Here is a 19,221-nt window from a genome sequence, read left to right on the forward strand (position 1 = left end):
CTATCTATCTATCTATCTATCTATCTATCTATCTGTGTATCCATCCTATCTGTCTGTCTGTCTATCCATCTGTCTATCTATCCATCCTATCTACCCATCTATCCTGTCTATCTATCCATCTATCTATCCATCTATCTATCTACTGTATGTCTGTCTATCCATCCTATCTGTCTGTCTATCCATCTATCATCCATCCTATCCATATATCCATCACCTACGTATTGCCAACGACTGAATCCATCCTGGTCTTTGTTAATCGAGTCAGCCTCCGGAACTGCCCGATCCAGCGGCTCACAGGCTGTACCCGCGGGCAGCGGACCGTCTGAGCCCCTGAGCAGGCCAGGCCGTGGGAGCGTGCCCAGGCCCCTGGCACTGCTGCACGGTGGCTGCCCACGGCTGCCTCCGGGGCCGTGCCCCTGCGCCCCGTCAGCTCAGATCCACGCGGTGGATCCGATCGCACACCCGTTCCGATGCCATGGAGCCCGCTTGGGCAGGCCAAGGCCAGCGGGGCAGGTGTCTCCCACTGCCCTGTGACACGCGGTCTCCTGTGGTCTAAGCAACGCTCCGTACACGAGCCCACACGGGCTGTCTGACCACGTTTTCCTCCACATGCACCGAGGTGGGGTTCAGAGGGAGGGGACCGCAGGACAGTGGGGGTGACCTCTCTGGGCCCTGCAGGGACCGCCCGGGTCCCCCGCGTCTGCTGTGGCTCAGCTCGGGGGTGACATCACCCTGAAGGCAGCCGGTGTGGCCTGGCCTGGTGGGGAGCTCGGAGATTCCAGGAGACCCAGCTCAGTGCAGAGCTGAGCGATTTCCTGCACCGAGAGCTCGGGGGGAGGAGACCCAGGGGACCAAGGGTCCCTGGACTGGGACCTGGGGGCCCCTCAAGGTGCTCCATCACCTCCCAGGCTGCTAACGAGCCGAGACCCCACGTGCTAGCCAGCTCCTCCCGTCTGCACGGCCCCTGAGGTCTTCGGGTGTCCCCTGTCTGAGGGTACCACCAAGGGCCCCCCCTGCGGGTGAGTCCCACATTCTCAGAGCTCTAGGACAGAGCAGAATGCCTGGTCTCCCCCAGGAGAATCGAGGAACAGGCACCCCACTCCCGACCCCGGGAGGAACGGATGTGTCTCCAGGGCTGCCAGGGGACCCCGGCAGGGGCACCAACCAGCAACCCAGGGCCACAACCCTAAACATATGGAGTGACAGGCAGATGCCAAAGTGGTGGACGGGGTCACATAGGAGAGAGGCAGAGGTGCACTCACTCGGACACATAGGTAGGTGACAGACAGACAGACAGACAGGCTCTGCTGTAGGGCCATCACCAACACGGGTGCAGGGGATGCTCTGAGGGGCCGTGCTGTGCACTGTAGGGTACAGAGCAGGGTCTCTGGGCTCCATCTCCAGGGGTCAGGGCCAATCTACACTTACCGTAAGAAACATCTCTTCAGATATGGGCAGATGTTCCTCAAGTGGAGAAATCATCTCCACGTGACAATCATTATAGGATGGATAGACAGCTATAAACACTGGACAGATGGTTGAACAGGTGAGTAAGTGGATGGGTCGGTGGATGGATGGATGGATGGGTGGATGGATGGATGGATGGATGGATGGGTGGATGGATGGGTGGGTGGATGGATGAGTGGATGGATAGATGGGTGGATGGGTGGATGGATGGATGGATGGATGGGTGGATGGATGGATGGATGGATGGGTGGATGGATGGATGGATGGGTGGATGGATGGATGGATGGATGGATGGATGGATGGGTGGATGGATGGATGGATGGATGGATGGGTGGATGGATGGGTGGGTGGATGGATGAGTGGATGGATAGATGGGTGGATGGGTGGATGGATGGATGGATGGATGGGTGGATGGATGGATGGATGGATGGGTGGATGGATGGATGGGAGGATGGATGGGTGGATGGATGGATGGATGGATGGGTGGATGGATGGGTGGGTGGATGGATGAGTGGATGGATAGATGGGTGGATGGGTGGATGGATGGATGGATGGATGGGTGGATGGATGGATGGATGGATGGGTGGATGGATGGGTGGGTGGATGGATGAGTGGATGGATAGATGGGTGGATGGGTGGATGGATGGATGGATGGATGGGTGGATGGATGGATGGATGGGTGGATGGATGGATGGGAGGATGGATGGGTGGATGGATGGATGGATGGATGGATGGATGGGTGGATGGATGGATGGGAGGATGGATGGGTGGATGGATGGATGGATGGATGGATGGATGGGTGGATGGATGGATGGGTGGATGGATGGATGGATGGTGGATGGATGGATGGGTGGATGGATGGATGGATGGATGGATGGGTGGATGGATGGATGGGAGGATGGATGGGTGGATGGATGGATGGATGGATGGATGGATGGGTGGATGGATGGGTGGGTGGATGGATGAGTGGATGGATAGATGGGTGGATGGGTGGATGACTGGGTGGGTGGATGGATGGATGGATGGATGGGTGGGAGGATGGATGGATGGATGGATGGATGGATGCATGCATGAGTGGATGGATGGGTGGATGGATGGGTGGGTGGATGGGTGGGTGTATGGATGGATGGATGGATGGATGGATGGATGGGTGGATGGATGGATGGATGGATGGATGGGTGGATGGGTGGATGGAGGGATGGATGGATGGGTGGATGGGTGGGTGGATGGATGGATGGATGGATGGATGGATGGGTGGATGGATGGGTGGATGGATGGGTGGATGGATGGGTGGATGGGTGGGTGGATGGATGGGTGGATGGGTGGGTGGATGGGTGGGTGGATGGATGGGTGGATGGATGGGTGGATGGATGGGTGGATGGATGGGTGGATGGGTGGGTGGATGGGTGGGTGGATGGATGGGTGGATGGATGGGTGGATGGATGGGTACGTAGATGGGTGGGTGGATTGGTGCATGGAGGGGTGGGTGGGTCTGTGTAGAGATTGATACATGGGTTGGCTGGAGGATGGATGGGTGGGCAGATCGGTGGTTGGACTGATGAATAGTTGGTGAGTGAATTCGAGATGAGGAAGAGATGTTATGTTTTGGAAAGGTGGTAGACAGACACACAGATATATGTAAGTACGTGGGAGATAGAAATGCATTCTTGGATACCGGATGACAGATACAGACAGGTAGACATGAAGAATGGATGGATAAATACATGTGTTGCTGGATGGAGAAAGGGAAGGGGGAGAAGGATACTAATTTGGAGTCAGAGGTAAATACACTTATAGATAGCTGTAAATAGATGGCGGCAGAAATGGCTCCAGAGGTCAATGATGATATGCTGATAGATAATAGACTGAATGACGGATGGACCGATGATAAATAACACCCCACAAACGCAAGGGAGGAGGAGGCAGGAAGGAGGGAAAAGTTCTGCCTACCGACTGTCAGCCCTCGCCCTGGGGCTCTGCAGACGGGCGTCTTGGGGCTGCGGTGGGCACGGCGGGAGCAGCGGGGTCTCTGGGCTCCGCCTGCACGTCAGAGCAGCCCAGGGTACAGCGGGAAACAGCCCCAGACAGAGCCAAGAGTCCACTAGGGCAAACCCAGGCCCAGGGAGAATCCCCAGCCGCTAGGCCTGGGCTCCCGTGATGGAATCATGGCTTCCTCCCGTAAAGGGGGCTGCTGAGGCCGCTGCGGGGGGAGCCCGGAGCCTCTGCGTGCCTGGTTAACAGAACCGGGAGGTCAAGGGGCCCGCTTGGTCCTTTCCTCCCGCAGTCTCTGAAGCTAAGCTGCAAACACTGAGGATTTCTTTCCGATTTGTCTTTTTCTGTGTGTCCCTCTCTGCCTCTCTGTCTCTGTCTTTCTGTCTCTGTCTGTGTCTGCCTCGTTCTGTCTCTGTCTCTCTCTGGGTTTCTGTGTGTCTCTGTCTCTGTCTCTCTCTTTCTCCTTTTTTAAATTCTATTTGTGGGGCTGGAAATGGGGATTGTTAGCCAGGGGTTGTAGTGCTAAGCTGCTTTCTGTAGCACCAAACAGAAAGTCACAATAGATTTCTTTGTGTTTTTCTTGTGTGTGCGTGAGTGTGCATGCCTGTGTGTGCACCTGTGTGCACCTGTGTGTACCTGTGTGTCTGTACCTGTGTGTGTGTACCTGTGTGTGTACCTCTGTGTGTGTACCTGTGTGTGTGTACCTCTGTGTGTACCTGTGTGTGTACCTCTGTGTGTATACCTGTGTGTGTATCTCTGTGTGTGTACCTGTGTGTACCTGTGTGTACCTGTGTGTGTGTACCTGTGTGTACCTCTGTGTGTATACCTGTGTGTGTACCTGTGTGTACGTGTGTGTACCTCTGTGTGTACCTCTATGTGTGTACCTGTGTGTGTGTACCTGTGTGTACCTGTGTGTGTGTACCTGTGTGCAACTCTGTGTGTTTACCTGTGTGTGTACCTCTGTGTGTGTACCTGTGTGTTGTACCTGTGTGTACCTGTGTGTACCTGTGTGTGTATACCTGTGTATATGTGTAATGCATTAACAGAGGGCGAGGGCTGGATTTATGTCCCGGATCTCTGCGGTCTTTGATGCTTTGTCATTTGTCTTTTTGATTCTGTCTTTATCATCCACAAACCCTGAGCCACGTCCCCCCCGAGAGCCCCCGGGCCAGCCCTTGTAAAGCAATCTTCATTTCTATCCCTGACTGGCTTGATTCACGTATTATTTCACACCTCGAGGCCGGCTCCTGCTCTCGCCCTGCCTGGGCTGGATGGAGCCGGAGACCCTCCTGCCTCAGCCTCCCGAGCCCTCGGATGACACGCATGGCCACCACGCTGGGCAGACAAAACCCCGGGCACGCACCGGCTCCCGCTCTGAGCATCACGCTGCAGGGTGAGGCCTCCTGCTCGAAGCCCCAGACCGCAGAAGTCGGGGTGCACTCCCGGGCGGGTCCCCGCTTACCTATACAGCGCGTCGATCATGCGCTTGGACGGCAGGCGCCAGAGGATGCGTGGCCAGGGGTCCCCCGAGGCGCTGCAGTCCAGCCGCAGGGTCCCCCCGTACCGGACGTCGGTGCTGCGGGGCGAGGCGCGGGTGATGCGCGCGTGGGCCGCTGTGCGCTGGACGCTGAGCTGCACGGCCCTGCGCGCCGAGCCCACGGAGTTGGTGGCCACGCAGTCGTAGCGGCCGCTGTCCTTGGGCGCCAGGTTGCGGATGTAGAGCGTCCCGTTGGGGAAGACAAAGAGGTTTCCGTGCAGGAACTGTGAGGGCCGGATGTGGGCGCCCTGGGGCAGCACCCAGCGCAGGCTGGCCGGGGGCGCCGCCGTGACCGAGCAGTGGATGTGGACGCTCAGGCCCGGGGGCAGCGAGATGTTCTCGGCCTTCTGCTGGCCGATGACCGGGGGCAGCGCGGCCACGTGCAGCCGGATGGCCAGGCTGTCCGCGCCCGCCGTGTTGCTGGCCACACACTTGTACACGCCGCGGTCAGCGAAGGACGCGTCCCTGATGGTCAGGGTCCTGTTGGGGTGCAGGGTGACCCTGCCCTCGGCGGGGGACGCCGAGTGCCAGACGCGGCCGTCCGGGAAGACCCAGGAGATCTGCGGTGCCGGGGTGCCCTTGGCCAGGCACTCCACGGCGACGGTGTCCCCCAGGTAGACCGTGACGTCCTGGTAGGGGGACGTCAGGATCCGGGGCTGCTGGGCCGTGACGGTCAGCAGCACCCCCGTCTTGTCCACGCCGTGCGGGTTGCTGGCGGTGCACAGGTACTGGCCGCGGTCTTGAACCTGCGCCCTGCGGATGAGCAGGGTCCCGTTCTTCAGGACCTCGAAGCGCGGGAGCCGGGTGTTGGGGGTCATCAGGGCTCCTGGAGCAGGACAGCAAATGGGGTTCAATCAGAGAGGGGCGGGGAGCACGGGACCCCCAGGGGGGGAGCCGATGACTCAAGGCATCTGACTTCTAAGGTTCCCTGTGCTCAGTGTGTGTTCTGTGGGAACGGAAGGGCCTGAATGGGTTAAAACTGGAAATTCTATCCCACCCAGCTACGCCCATCTAGGAGCCTTCCCAGAATAGTTAAAGTCATCATAAACATGCCCATGGGCTTAGCGGCACAATTCAGGCCAGCGAGATCTTGCACGGGCCGTGGGAGCATCCACAGATGAATAGATTAGGGAAATGTGGCGTTTACAGCCCTGGAGTACTACTCTGCCCTGAAGAAGGGCATGCAGGGATCATCTGTGAGAAACTGCTGGGTCTTGGGTCTGTAATGTTCCATGAAATGCGTGGCACGTGGCACCTTCACTGCTGCATGGGCTCTCTTCTGTGAGAAGCCCACAGTGTAAGTCAAGGGCAAAATGGAGGACAGGACGAAAATGGAAGACAGGATCATTTTCAAAAGGGTAAAAGAGACCAAAGGTGGTCGGAGAGGAGGGAGGGAGGGAGAGAAACTAATTAGTGACAGGCACACGCAGCAGCCCGACACACAGAAGGTGGACATCGTTCACTGAAGCTGATTGTTTGCTTTGCAGCACACAGGACTCGAACCCAGGCTCTCAGCGCTGAACTGGGTCTTTTTTGAGTCTTATTTTGAAAAAGAGTCCACCAGGCTGCACACAAACTGTGACCGGAGAGGTACGATCCTGGCAGGTGCCGTGCGGCTGGGCTCACCTTGGCCTCCTCTTCTCGAGGCTCAAATTTGCAAAAGCAAACAGGACAGAGAGAGAGAGAGAGAGAGAGAGAGAGAGAGAGAGAGAGAGAGGTTTGGTGGCCAAACCGTCAGGGAGGTGCAGATTAAACCCTCAGACAGGGCAGCACCCTGCAGATGAGAAGGAGCTGGTGGCGGGTGCTGCTGGGCTTGCAGTGATTCGGTTCATTAGTTTGAGACACAACTAAGACACTCACTGAAGTGTGGTTCTCAGTGGGTCAACAAGGTGTGGCCTCGGGAACTGTGATCGGTTCCTGGCACTATCTTCTGTAGCTGACGCCCAATGCTTCCCAGCCACCATAACGGGAGCGTCTCTCCTCCCCACACCGTCCACCATGATGCTCCCGCCTTGGAGCAGCCGGCCATGGACTGCACCCTCTGCACCCCTGAGCCACACTAAGCTCCCTCTTTAAGCTGTCTTCTGGTCCCCGGCTCCTCCCTTCTCTCCCTGCTTCCCGGCCACCATGATGGGAGCGTCTCTCCTCCCCACACCATCCACCATGATGCTCCCGCCCTGGAGCAGCCAGCCATGGACTGCACCCTCTGCACCCCTGAGCCACACTGAGCTCCCTCTTTAAGCTGTGTTCTGGTCCCCGGCTCCTCCCTTCTCTCCCTGCTTCCCGGCCACCATGATGGGAGCGTCTTTCCTCCCCACACCGTCCACCATGATGCTCCCGCCTTGGAGCAGCCGGCCATGGACTGCACCCTCTGCACCCCTGAGCCACACTGAGCTCCCTCTTTAAGCTGTGCTCTGGTCCCCGGCTCCTCCCTTCTCTCCCTGCTTCCCGGCCACCATGATGGGAGCGTCTCTCCTCCCCACACCATCCACCATGATGCTCCCGCCCTGGAGCAGCCGGCCATGGACTGCACCCTCTGCACCCCTGAGCCACACTGAGCTCCCTCTTTAAGCTGTGCTCTGGTCCCCGGCTCCTCCCTTCTCTCTCTGCTTCCCAGCCACCATAACGGGAGCGTCTCTCCTCCCCACACCGTCCACCATGTTGCTCCTGCCCTGGAGCACCCGGCCATGGACTGCACCCTCTGCACCCCTGAGCCACACTGAGCTCCCTCTTTAAGCTGTGCTCTGGTCCCCGGCTCCTCCCTTCTCTCCCTGCTTCCCGGCCACCATGATGGGAGCGTCTCTCCTCCCCACACCGTCCACCATGATGCTCCCGCCCTGGAGCAGCCAGCCATGGACTGCACCCTCTGCACCCCTGAGCCACACTGAGCTCCCTCTTTAAGCTGTGTTCTGGTCCCCGGCTCCTCCCTTCTCTCCCTGCTTCCCGGCCACCATGATGGGAGCGTCTCTCCTCCCCACACCGTCCACCATGATGCTCCCGCCCTGGAGCAGCCGGCCATGGATTGCACCCTCTGCACCCCAGAGCCTCACTGAGCTCCCTCTTTAAGCTGTGTTCTGGTCCCCGGCTCCTCCCTTCTCTCCCTGCTTCCCGGCAACCATGATGGGAGCGTCTCTCCTCCCCACACCGTCCACCATGATGCTCCCGCCTTGGAGCAGCCGGCCATGGACTGCACCCTCTGCACCCCTGAGCCACACTGAGCTCCCTCTTTAAGCTGTGCTCTGGTCCCCGGCTCCTCCCTTCTCTCTCTGCTTCCCAGCCACCATAACGGGAGCGTCTCTCCTCCCCACACCGTCCACCATGTTGCTCCTGCCCTGGAGCACCCGGCCATGGACTGCACCCTCTGCACCCCTGAGCCACACTGAGCTCCCTCTTTAAGCTGTGTTCTGGTCCCCGGCTGCTCCCTTCTCTCCCTGCTTCCCGGCCACCATGATGTGAGCGTCTCTCCTCCCCACACTGTCCACCATGACGCTCCTGCGTTGGAGCGGCCGGCCATGGACTGCACCCTCTGCACCCCTGAGCCACACTGAGCTCCCTCTTTAAGCTGTGTTCTGGTCCCCGGCTCCTCCCTTCTCTCCCTGCTTCCCGGCCACCATGATGGGAGCGTCTCTCCTCCCCACACCGTCCACCGTGATGCTCCTACCTTGGAGCAGCCGGCCATGGACTGCACCCTCTGCACCCCTGAGCCACACTGAGCTCCCTCTTTAAGCTATGTTCTGGTCCCCGGCTCCTCCCTTCTCCCTCGGCTTCCCGGCCACCATGACGGGAGCGTCTCTCCTCCCCACACCGTCCACCATGATGCTCCCGCCTTGGAGCAGCCGGCCATGGACTGCACCCTCTGCACCCTGAGCCACACTGAGCTCCCTCTTTAAGCTGTGCTCTGGTCCCCGGCTCCTCCCTTCTCTCCCTGCTTCCCGGCCACCATGATGGGAGCGTCTCTCCTCCCCACACTGTCCACCATGACGCTCCTGCGTTGGAGCGGCCGGCCATGGACTGCACCCTCTGCACCCCTGAGCCACACTGAGCTCCCTCTTTAAGCTGTGTTCTGGTCCCCGGCTCCTCCCTTCTCTCCCTGCTTCCCGGCCACCATGATGGGAGCGTCTCTCCTCCCCACACCATCCACCATGATGCTCCCGCCCTGGAGCAGCCAGCCATGGACTGCACCCTCTGCACCCCTGAGCCACACTGAGCTCCCTCTTTAAGCTGTGTTCTGGTCCCCGGCTCCTCCCTTCTCTCCCTGCTTCCCGGCCACCATGATGGGAGCGTCTCTCCTCCCCACACCGTCCACCATGATGCTCCCGCCCTGGAGCAGCCGGCCATGGATTGCACCCTCTGCACCCCAGAGCCTCACTGAGCTCCCTCTTTAAGCTGTGTTCTGGTCCCCGGCTCCTCCCTTCTCTCCCTGCTTCCCGGCAACCATGATGGGAGCGTCTCTCCTCCCCACACCGTCCACCATGATGCTCCCGCCTTGGAGCAGCCGGCCATGGACTGCACCCTCTGCACCCCTGAGCCACACTGAGCTCCCTCTTTAAGCTGTGCTCTGGTCCCCGGCTCCTCCCTTCTCTCTCTGCTTCCCAGCCACCATAACGGGAGCGTCTCTCCTCCCCACACCGTCCACCATGTTGCTCCTGCCCTGGAGCACCCGGCCATGGACTGCACCCTCTGCACCCCTGAGCCACACTGAGCTCCCTCTTTAAGCTGTGTTCTGGTCCCCGGCTGCTCCCTTCTCTCCCTGCTTCCCGGCCACCATGATGTGAGCGTCTCTCCTCCCCACACTGTCCACCATGACGCTCCTGCGTTGGAGCGGCCGGCCATGGACTGCACCCTCTGCACCCCTGAGCCACACTGAGCTCCCTCTTTAAGCTGTGTTCTGGTCCCCGGCTCCTCCCTTCTCTCCCTGCTTCCCGGCCACCATGATGGGAGCGTCTCTCCTCCCCACACCGTCCACCGTGATGCTCCTACCTTGGAGCAGCCGGCCATGGACTGCACCCTCTGCACCCCTGAGCCACACTGAGCTCCCTCTTTAAGCTATGTTCTGGTCCCCGGCTCCTCCCTTCTCCCTCGGCTTCCCGGCCACCATGACGGGAGCGTCTCTCCTCCCCACACCGTCCACCATGATGCTCCCGCCTTGGAGCAGCCGGCCATGGACTGCACCCTCTGCACCCTGAGCCACACTGAGCTCCCTCTTTAAGCTGTGCTCTGGTCCCCGGCTCCTCCCTTCTCTCCCTGCTTCCCGGCCACCATGACGGGAGCGTCTCTCCTCCCCACACCGTCCACCATGATGCTCCCGCCCTGGAGCAGCCGGCCATGGACTGCACCCTCTGCACCCCTGAGCCACACTGAGCTCCCTCTTTAAGCTGTGTTCTGGTCCCCGGCTCCTCCCTTCTCTCCCTGCTTCCCGGCCACCATGATGGGAGCGTCTCTCCTCCCCACACCGTCCACCATGATGCTCCCGCCTTGGAGCATCTGACTGCGGACTTTCCTCTCTGCAACTGTGAGCCAAAATTAATTTCTCCTCCAGATGCTCATTACAGAAACAGAAAAGTGGCCGATGCTGTGAGACTGGGGAAGCAGGACCACTCACACACGTTTGCTGGTGGGAATGTGAGTGGCAGTGCCAATGTGGAAAAATTAAACGCAGGGCTGCCATGCACCGCAGGTGCCCGGTTCCTGCCTGCAGAGCTGTGGGAGTGAGCTCAGTGTTTGGAGAGATGCGTTTGTGCTCCTGTGAACCTCAGTGGCGTTCTCCACAGCAGTGACACCGGATCAACCGGGTGCATGTCCGCCCATCGATAGATAAGCTCAGAGTGGTGATTTATTAGTCAGTCGTGAGCGGGAAGGGAACTGTGCCCTTTGTAAGAACAGGGGCGACCCGGAGAGTACTGTGTTAAGTGAGATAATGTAGGGACAGAAAGACAAAGATTGAGCTCACAGGAGAGGACGAGGGGACCGGTGCTGACCAGGGCCGGGAAGATGGGGTCTAGAGTTACCAACTTTGGCATGCCGGCAGGTGTGAATGCCAGATACCGCTTCTGCTCGTGACAACCCTAGCTAACGGCCGCGTATTTCGTATTTGAAAAAGGTTTGGACGGGGATCAAGGGTTCTCGCTACAGAAAGAGAAGGAGGATCTCAGCATTGTTGCTCTAGAGAACCCCGCGCATGGCTCTGTGCCCAGCTCTAGGCTCCCTGTTCACCCCTGCAGCCACGCCCGGTACCCAGCCACCCCCTCCTGTAACCATGGTTACAGAGGCAGCTTCCCGTAACCATGGTTACAGAGGCAGCTTCCCGTAACCGTGGTTACAGAGGCAGCTTCCCATAACCGTGGTTACAGAGGCAGCTTCCCGTAACCGTGGTTACAGAGGCAGCTTCCCGTAACCGTGGTTACAGAGGCAGCTTCCCGTAACCATGGTTACAGAGGCAGCTTCCCGTAACCGTGGTTACAGAGGCAGCTTCCCATAACCATGGTTACAGAGGCAGCTTCCCGTAACCATGGTTACAGAGCAGCTTGCGCGTCTCACCTGTGGAGACCTTGGTCCAGGTGATGAAAGGCCGGGGTTCGCCGGTCGCCTCGCACGGGAACATCACGTCCGATTCCGCGGTGACGGACAGCGTCTGGGGGGATTTGCTGATAATCTGGGGTTTTTCTCCGGGCGTCCAGAACTGGGGGGCAGGAGGCCCTCGGATGAAGATCTTGGTGCTGACGTCACGGGAACCCCCGGGGGACTGGCCGGGGGGCGTCAGGAAGGGGCTGGAGCTCCGGGTGGGGTACGCCAGGGGGCCGTTGTGAAAGGGGGTGGCAGTCCGGGCAAAGTGAGGTATTGGGGGTGCCGGGGGCCCCAGATCCACATACGGGAAGCCCTGGGGCGGGAACCTGCTGTAGGGGCCAGAGACGGGCTTTCTTTGTCTGGCTCCTGGGGCTGGGGAGGTGGCCGAGGGGGGCTTTGGGGTGACTCTGGACGGCGGGAAAGCGAAGGTCCGGCTGGTGGGGAACGGGAACCGGGGGGCGTAAGGAGGGCTGGGCTTTGGAGGCTCCCGGACGGGGCTCCCCTGCTCCGGGATGTTGTTCCCCAGGGCTCTGGAGTAGCCGCTGACTGGGTTCGATCTTTGGTCGGGCAGCCTGCTGGGGACGCGGGGTGTGCCCGGGGTCTGTGCGCCGGGAGTCGAGGTGCTGGGGGCCCGGGGGGTCGTGAGCTGTTTGCCCTGCAGCCAGACCCTGGAGGGACGCGTGGTCGTCTCCGGTTTCTGGGTGAAGCCGCGCGGTGGCTGGAAAGTCACAAAGTGTCTCACGGGGCCTTGTGAGGTTCGGAGAGGCGGCCTCTCGGATCCCCTCGGCGGGGTGGGCTCTGCGGGGTACCCCGCCGGCTGGACCTCCCCACGATGGAGGTGGCCGTCCGGACCACGCGGTAAGCTGTTCCCCGTCCTGCCGTCCACCAACCCGGGCTTGGCAGAAACGTTCCATCCGTCCCGGCGGGGAGCCAGAGTGGACAGCTCCTCGGGTGTCCACTGCTGCACAAGCGGGTCTCTGTCCTCTGTGGGTGCCGTGGTCTCTGGGTTTCCCGCCCAGCTGGAGAAAACCTTTCCCGTGGGCTCGGGCCACCCGGGCAATGCGCCGGCAGAGGCTGGCCACAGCTTCGTGGGGGTCACTGCTGAGGTCCGAGGAGCTCTGGGGAGGGAGGAGGTGGCCGGGTCCTCCCCCCGGGCCACGGTGGGCATGGGACTCTCCGGTGTGGTTTCAGCAAGGACGGGCACCACCACCGTGCTTTGCCCGCCATCCGGGGCCCCGGTGGCGCCTCTCGACTGCCCTAAAGATGGCTCCAGCCCTGCGCTGGGGGAGGCGTCGGGGGGCCAGACATCTCCCCGTGGCCCTGACTCCACGCTGGTGACAGCGGGTGATGGCGGAGAGGTGGCCTCTCTGGCCTCCAGCTCTCTGAAGAGCAAAAGGTCTGTGATGTCCTCCTCTAAGTGGACGCCAGGAGCCCTGGTGGCTGGTGGCCCTGGCTGGGCTGTCCTGGGGTGATGCCAGCCTGGATTCCCAGGATCGCCTGCAGGACGGGCCTCGGCCTTGGGCTGCCCTGCGCTGGACACCGAGGGGCGAGCCGTTGATGGCTCATCAGCATCCAGCTGGCCAGAGAGCCCCGCGCCGTCTCCAAGACCGCTTGCGTGGGCGATCCCACGATCCGTGGCTCCTTGTGGACCCGTGGCTCCTTGTGGACTCGTCGTTCCTTGTGGATTCCTGGCTCCTTGTGGACTCGTGGCTCCTTGTGGATTCATGGCTCCTTGTGGATTCGTGGCTCCTTGTGGACTCGTGGCTCCTTGTGTACTCGTGGTTCCTTGTGGATTCATGGCTCCTTGTGGACTCGTGGCTCCTTGTGGATTCATGGCTCCTTGTGGACTCGTGGCTCCTTGTGGACCCATGGTACCTTGTGGACCTGTGGCTCCTTGTGTACTCGTGGTTCCTTGTGGATTCGTGGCTCCTTGTGGACTCGTGGCTCCTTGTGGACTCGTGGTTTCTTGTGGATTCGTGGCTCCTTGTGGATTTATGGCTCCTTGTGGACCCGTGGCTCCTTGTGGACCCATGGTTCCTTGTGGACTTATGGCTCCGTGTGGACCCGTGGCTCCTTGTAGACCCGTGGCTCCTTGTGGATCCGTGGTTCCCTCTGGATCTGCTTCGGGCTGCTGCGTGCCCAGAACCGTCTCCTGGACTGTACGATGAGGCCCTGGGGCCTGGGGGGCAGCTGTGACATCATCTTCCAGTCTGGTCACCCCGCCTGGGGCTCCCGTTTCTGCAGGTGGGGGTGCAGTTTGTGCCCCGGCAGTGAGGGCTGGCTCGGGCTGACTTTCGGGGGGAGCACCGGGCTGGGGCACGGAGCTCTTTGAGGTCGGGGTGGCGGCGCCAGCTCGGTGTCTGTGGGGCCTTTTCCCGTTTCTCCTCCGTGCGGTCCCCCTGGATGCGGATTCCGCGTGTTTCTCTGCGTCCGGCCGCTCAGGGACAGGGACCGTGGTGTCTCCCCAAGAGGTGGGAGCCGGGGAGCTCTGCGCAGGCTTCGGGATCCCCGTTTCTGCAGAAGGTGGGGTTGGAGGCGCCCCTGACAGGGCAGAGGGTGTCGGGGGGATTTGTTTCTGGCGGTGCCGAGATTTGTGGGGGCGCGGCCGCCTCCTGCCCCCGGGTCTCCTTCGGGTGGACGGGGGCGACAGTGTGGGCGGCCGAGTGGCCGCGTGGCTTGCTGTGGCCTCTGCTCCTGGGGTGACGCCTCTGCCCGGTTCCTCCCCAGGGGCGACCTCCCCGGCCTGTGTGAATGGGGCTTCAGGTGTGACGTCTTCCCCTGCGCCCTCAGGGGATCTGGACGTGGGCGTCTCCCCCAAAACCCCGTCTTCCAGGCCTTTCTTCCTAGCTGGAGCCCGTGCAGTGGCCACACTATTTCCCAGCGGCAGGGCACCGCCTGGTCTTCCTTGTCCGTGTGACCAGGCTGACATCTCTTGCTTCCCTAAAGAGGAATTTCCAAACGACTTGGGCACACTGGAGACCCCCGAGCTCGCCGTGGGCAGCTCGGTTTCGGGAGCCGTCTGCACGTCCAGGAGTGTGTTATTCTGTCCATCTGGGTGGGCGTGCTTCACAGTCTGGGGCTCAGCGGAGGGGCTGGCACCCAACGGGGGCTTTTCCTGCTTCCTCCTGGGTCGTGTCACGGGTTCTACCGGTGCAGGCCGAGCACTTGTGGCCGTCTGGTCATCCGTGGTGTCCTCTGGGGTCCACAGACTCACTGCCCGAGGGGCATCCGGCCCGGGGACGGCGGTCAGCTCCCAGTCCAGCTCAGAGCCGGCTGGAGACGGAGCCTCGGGCTTCTCCAGAAAGTACCCACCAGGGCCTTCCTCATGCAGAGGGGGGCCGGACACTTGGGGCTCGGGGAGAGCGGCGCCTCCTCCGTGGCCGCCTCCTCCGTGGCCGCCTCCTCCGTGGCCGCCTCCTCCGTGGCCGCCTTCTCCGTGGCCGCCTTCTCCGTGGCCACCTTCGTGCTCCATCCCCGGGGAGGAGCTGGTGCTGGAGCCTTGTTCTTCCTCCACGAAGAGAGGCGCCTGTGCGGATGCCTCCTCCAGATCCGGGGCTCCCTGGGTGGGGGACCCGGGTGGGGGAGCCATTGCGGGGGACGGGGGCCGCCCCTCCGGACTCCTGGCTTGAGGCGCAGTGGTGGTGGCTTCCCGGGGCGCCTCGCTGGCCTTGGGGAGAGCCTTCCCGCCCCGCACCCTGGCCAGGATGTCCGCCCAGCGCGCGGGGTTGATCTGCTTGCTGGCCACGTTGACCCTGCGCCTGGACTCGAACGCCCTGCGGCCCTCGGCCACGCTGCTGCTGTCCGGCTCCTTCCGCGAGGGCTTCCACACTTTAAGCTTCCTCCTGGCCTGCTTCTTCTTCTTCGGGGTCCTGCTCCCCGGGGCCCCCTCGTCCTCCGCCTTGGAGAAGGCCGCCTCTTGGTCCTTGGGAGGAAGGCCCTTCCCGGCCGGGTCCTCCTGGTCTGCCAGCCCGGAGCCTTCCCCGTCCTCCGCCACGTGGCCGTGGGTCCCCGAGCCGGGCCTGGCCCCCGGGCGCCTGCCTCTCTTCCCCGCCCGGCCGGCCCCCGTCCTCCTCACGGAGACGCCCACGGAGAAGTGGTCAGCGCCTTGCAGGTTGACGGCCACACATCTGTACTCGCCGCTGTGCGCGGCCTGCGCGCTGGGGATGGACAGCGTGCCGTCGGCCAGCATGTATGCGTGGGACGCGTTGGCCGAGCCATCCAGGATCCTTTTATTGGGGAGAATCCAGCTGACGTGGGCTTCTGGGACGGCAGAGGCGCGACAGGGCAGCGACACGGGCTCCCCGGCGTCCTTCTCCACGGTCACCATGGAGCTCTCCAGGGACTGGGCGCCGGGCGCCTGCACCAGCACCCTGAAGGCCATCTGGTCCACCTCGTCCCTCACCTCCGCGACGCACCGGTAGAGGCCGGAGTCGGCCGGCTCGGCGGCCCTGATCTTCAGCCAGCCGCCGCTGAGCGCCGACAGCCGGCCGCCCTGCCCCTGCCCGGGCGCCCTGAGCACAGAGCCGTCGGGCAGCACCCAGGAGATGGCCGGGCTCTCGGAGGCCTTCACGCGGCAGCTCAGCTGGCCGGGCTCCCCTTCCAGCAGGGTCAGGGCTCGGTGCTGCCCGTCCCCGGGCTCGATCATGACCCAGCTTGTGCCGCGAGCTGGCCCGTGGGCGTCCGCGGCCGAGATGGTCTGCGAGTACTGGGCCGTGTAGGACAGCAGGACCCTGCTGGCCGTGCTCCGGCGCCGGTCCAGCTGGATGGACACGGAGCTCTGCAAGACCCACTCGGGCCGGGCCGCGATCTGGGCGCGGACGCCGGTGTAATACAGGGCGTCGTCGGCGGCCGCCTGGCGGTACCGATAGCTCGGGCCACCGCCCCGCGCAGCCTCCCGGGTCAGCTTGACGGGGACCTCGCTGTAGTAGGCGATGAGCTTCCAGAGCCTCTCGTAGGTGTCCCGCGTCACAGGGCAGCGCAAGTCCAGCGCGATGGTGGCGTTGAGGTGGACCTCGGGGGCGTCGGTCTGGTTGAGGTGGACGCTGCGGACGCCTCTGGGCCTCCTGATGCCGCACGGCAGGAGCACCGCGTTCCCGTGCTCGTCCGTCAGGTTGAAGGACACGTTCCAGCCCGAGGAGGACGAGGACGCGTCCTGCAGGCCCCCGAGCCCGTCCTCCTCGTCCCCATCGTGCTCGTCGGAGTCACTGTCCTCCTCGTCCTCCTTGTCCTTCTCGTCCTCGTCCTCCTGCTCCGAGGAGCTCAGGCTCTGTCTCAGAGGGGACGCGATGGACGGCTTCACGCAGGGGACTGCGGTCAGCCCGAGCAGCTCCCGCGGCTCCAAGTCCCGGGGAGACGAGCACGCCGGGCACCACTGGCCACCCTCGTAGGCTTTGTCCTTCTTACACTTGAGGATCCCTGAAAGACAGCGTGGGCGGGTGGGGGACGCCCGGGTCAGCGGCCACAGCGTCCAGGGAGGCAGTGACCGCGTCCGGCCCCGGCCCGGGTGTCCGTGACGGGGCCTCGGGGCGCCCAGGGGCTGTCACCGCGGCGCCCACGACTGTGACTCAAACGTGGGCTTGTCCACCGAGCCACGCTGTGGCCTGGTCACTGATTTTGTTTATAGAAAACGTGGTTCCCCGAGCCCGAGGCTGTCACTGGGCGGCCCGGGCTGGGCTCCATCTCGGGATCGTCTCGCATCGGCCTCCCAGAGCGCCGGGGTGACAGGCGGGCGCCAGAGTCCTCGCCTGGGCAAAGTGGCCGGACGCCGAGGCCGGGCGTGGCCGTGGGAGCCCCACGTCTCACTCCCTGTCTGTCTGTCTGTCTCTATATCTCACACCCCTGTGCACGTGCCCGCCCCGCTTGCCCCGGCTTCCTCCTGCACCCCGTGGAGCTGCAGATCGTGCCCCCCAACGTGTCCCCGTCCCGGAAAGCCGGGTGCGGGCGGGCGAGTGTCCCCTCCGGCCCGGGCCGGCGGCCGCCCTCACCTTTGTTCCTGGCGGCCCAGTCCAGGAGCCAGCGCAGGGTGCAGTCGCAGGCCCAGGGGTTCCCGTGCAGGTAGAGGGTCTCCAGCAGCGGCATGGCGTGCAGGACCCCGTCCGGCAGCCCCCGCAGCGCGTTCTCGGCCAGGTAGAGGTGCCGCAGCGTGGACAGGCGGAAGACGCCCAGGAAGCTGACCGTGCAGAAGGTGGCCGGGTGCAGCTGGTGCAGGCGGTTCCCCTCCAGCTGCAGCAGCCGCAGCGACAGCAGCCCCTCGAAGGCGTGCGGGTGCACGAACTCGATCTGGTTGTGGTCCACGTGCAGCCGCACCAGCCGCGACAGGCCCCGGAAGGTTCCCCGGTGACCACGCGCAGCTTGTTGTAGCTGAATTTGAAGACCTGCAGGGAGACGACGGACAGACAGACAGACAGAGGAGGGCAGACGATGAGGGACAAGCATACAGGCAGGGAAGAGGAAGGGGAGGGGACAGAGGGGGTGAAGAGGGGAGAGGAGGAGGAGGGAGAGGGAGGAGGAGGAGGAGAGAGGAAGGAGGGGTGGGGGGAGGGTAGATGTGGGGGAGGGGGAAGGTAGGGGGGAGGGTAGATGTGAGGGGGAGGGTAGATGTGGGGGGAGGGGGAGGGGGAGGGGGGGGTAGATGTGAGGGGGAGGGGGAGGGGAGGGGGGAGGGTAGATGTGATAGATGTGAGGGGGAGGGTAGATGTGGGGGGAGGGGGAGGGTAGGGGGGAGGGTAGATGTGAGGGGGAGGGGGAGGGTAGATGTGAGGAGGGGAGGGGGAGGTTAGGGGGAGGGTAGATGTGAGGGGGAGGGTAGATGTGGGGGGAGGGGGAGGGTAGATGTGAGGGGGAGGGGGAGGGGAGGGTAGATGTGAGGGGGAGGGTAGATGTGAGGGGGAGGGTAGATGTGGGGGGAGGGGGAGGGTAGATGTGAGGGGGAGGGGGAGGGGAGGGGGGAGGGTAGATGTGAGGGGGAGGGTAGATTTGAGGGGGAGGGGAGGTGCAGAGTTGGGAGGGGGAGGCGAATGGAGGGGGAGGGGGAGGGGAGGGTAGATGTGGGGGAGGGGGAGGGTAGGGGGAGGGTAGATGTCAGGGGGGAGAGGGGAGGGGGAGGGGAGGGGGTGGATGTGAGGGGGAGGGGGAGGGGGAGGGGGGAGGGTGGATGTGAGGGGAGGGGAGGGGAGGGAAGGGAAGGTGGGGTGGGGGGTGCAGGGAGGGGAGCAGGAGGTGGGCAGGTGTGAGTGGCGGGAGGGAGGGAATCTTCAGGGTTTACAGAGCCACAGCCAAGCGCAGAGCAGGGTACCAAGGGGGGGACGTGGCCACATAGAAAGGCACCATTTCCTGTCAAAGAGCAGCGATCTTACAGACGGCCGGGGAGGGAGGACGGGCAGGTCCAGCATTCGGGCCTTCGGGGCGGCCATGGAGGACGCAGGCGGCCAGGGCTGAGCTCACCTGCAGGGAGCTGAGGTCCCTCAAGGCTCGGTCGGGGATGCTGGGAATGTCATTGCCGTGGATCATAAGCAGCTCCAGCTTGCTCAGCCCTGCAAAGGACGTCTCCGAGATGGCCTGGATGCTGTTGAACCTGGAAGGAGGAGCAGGAGAGGACGAGATGGAGGAGATGGAGGAGGAGGAGATGGAGGAGGAGGAGATGGAGGAGGAGGAGGAGATGG

The 19,221-nt window shown here is 62.7% G+C and overlaps 1 protein-coding gene across 1 annotated transcript in view; it reads right to left on the bottom strand.

Annotated features, from left to right (window-relative positions):
- Nucleotides 1-19,221, bottom strand: part of Mxra5 (matrix remodeling associated 5) — a 33,512-nt gene that overhangs the window by 7,794 nt on the left and 6,497 nt on the right. Inside the window, 5 exon segments of the mRNA XM_063243000.1 lie at nt 4,922-5,822; nt 11,534-16,975; nt 17,545-17,892; nt 17,895-17,934; nt 19,004-19,133. Coding sequence (XP_063099070.1) covers nt 4,922-5,822; nt 11,534-16,975; nt 17,545-17,892; nt 17,895-17,934; nt 19,004-19,133 — 6,861 coding nt within the window.

This window comes from Cavia porcellus, unplaced genomic scaffold (assembly GCF_034190915.1).
Source record: "Cavia porcellus strain 051 isolate PalLab524CR breed Dunkin Hartley unplaced genomic scaffold, mCavPor4.1 scaffold_33, whole genome shotgun sequence".
Lineage (NCBI taxonomy): Eukaryota > Metazoa > Chordata > Mammalia > Rodentia > Caviidae > Cavia > Cavia porcellus.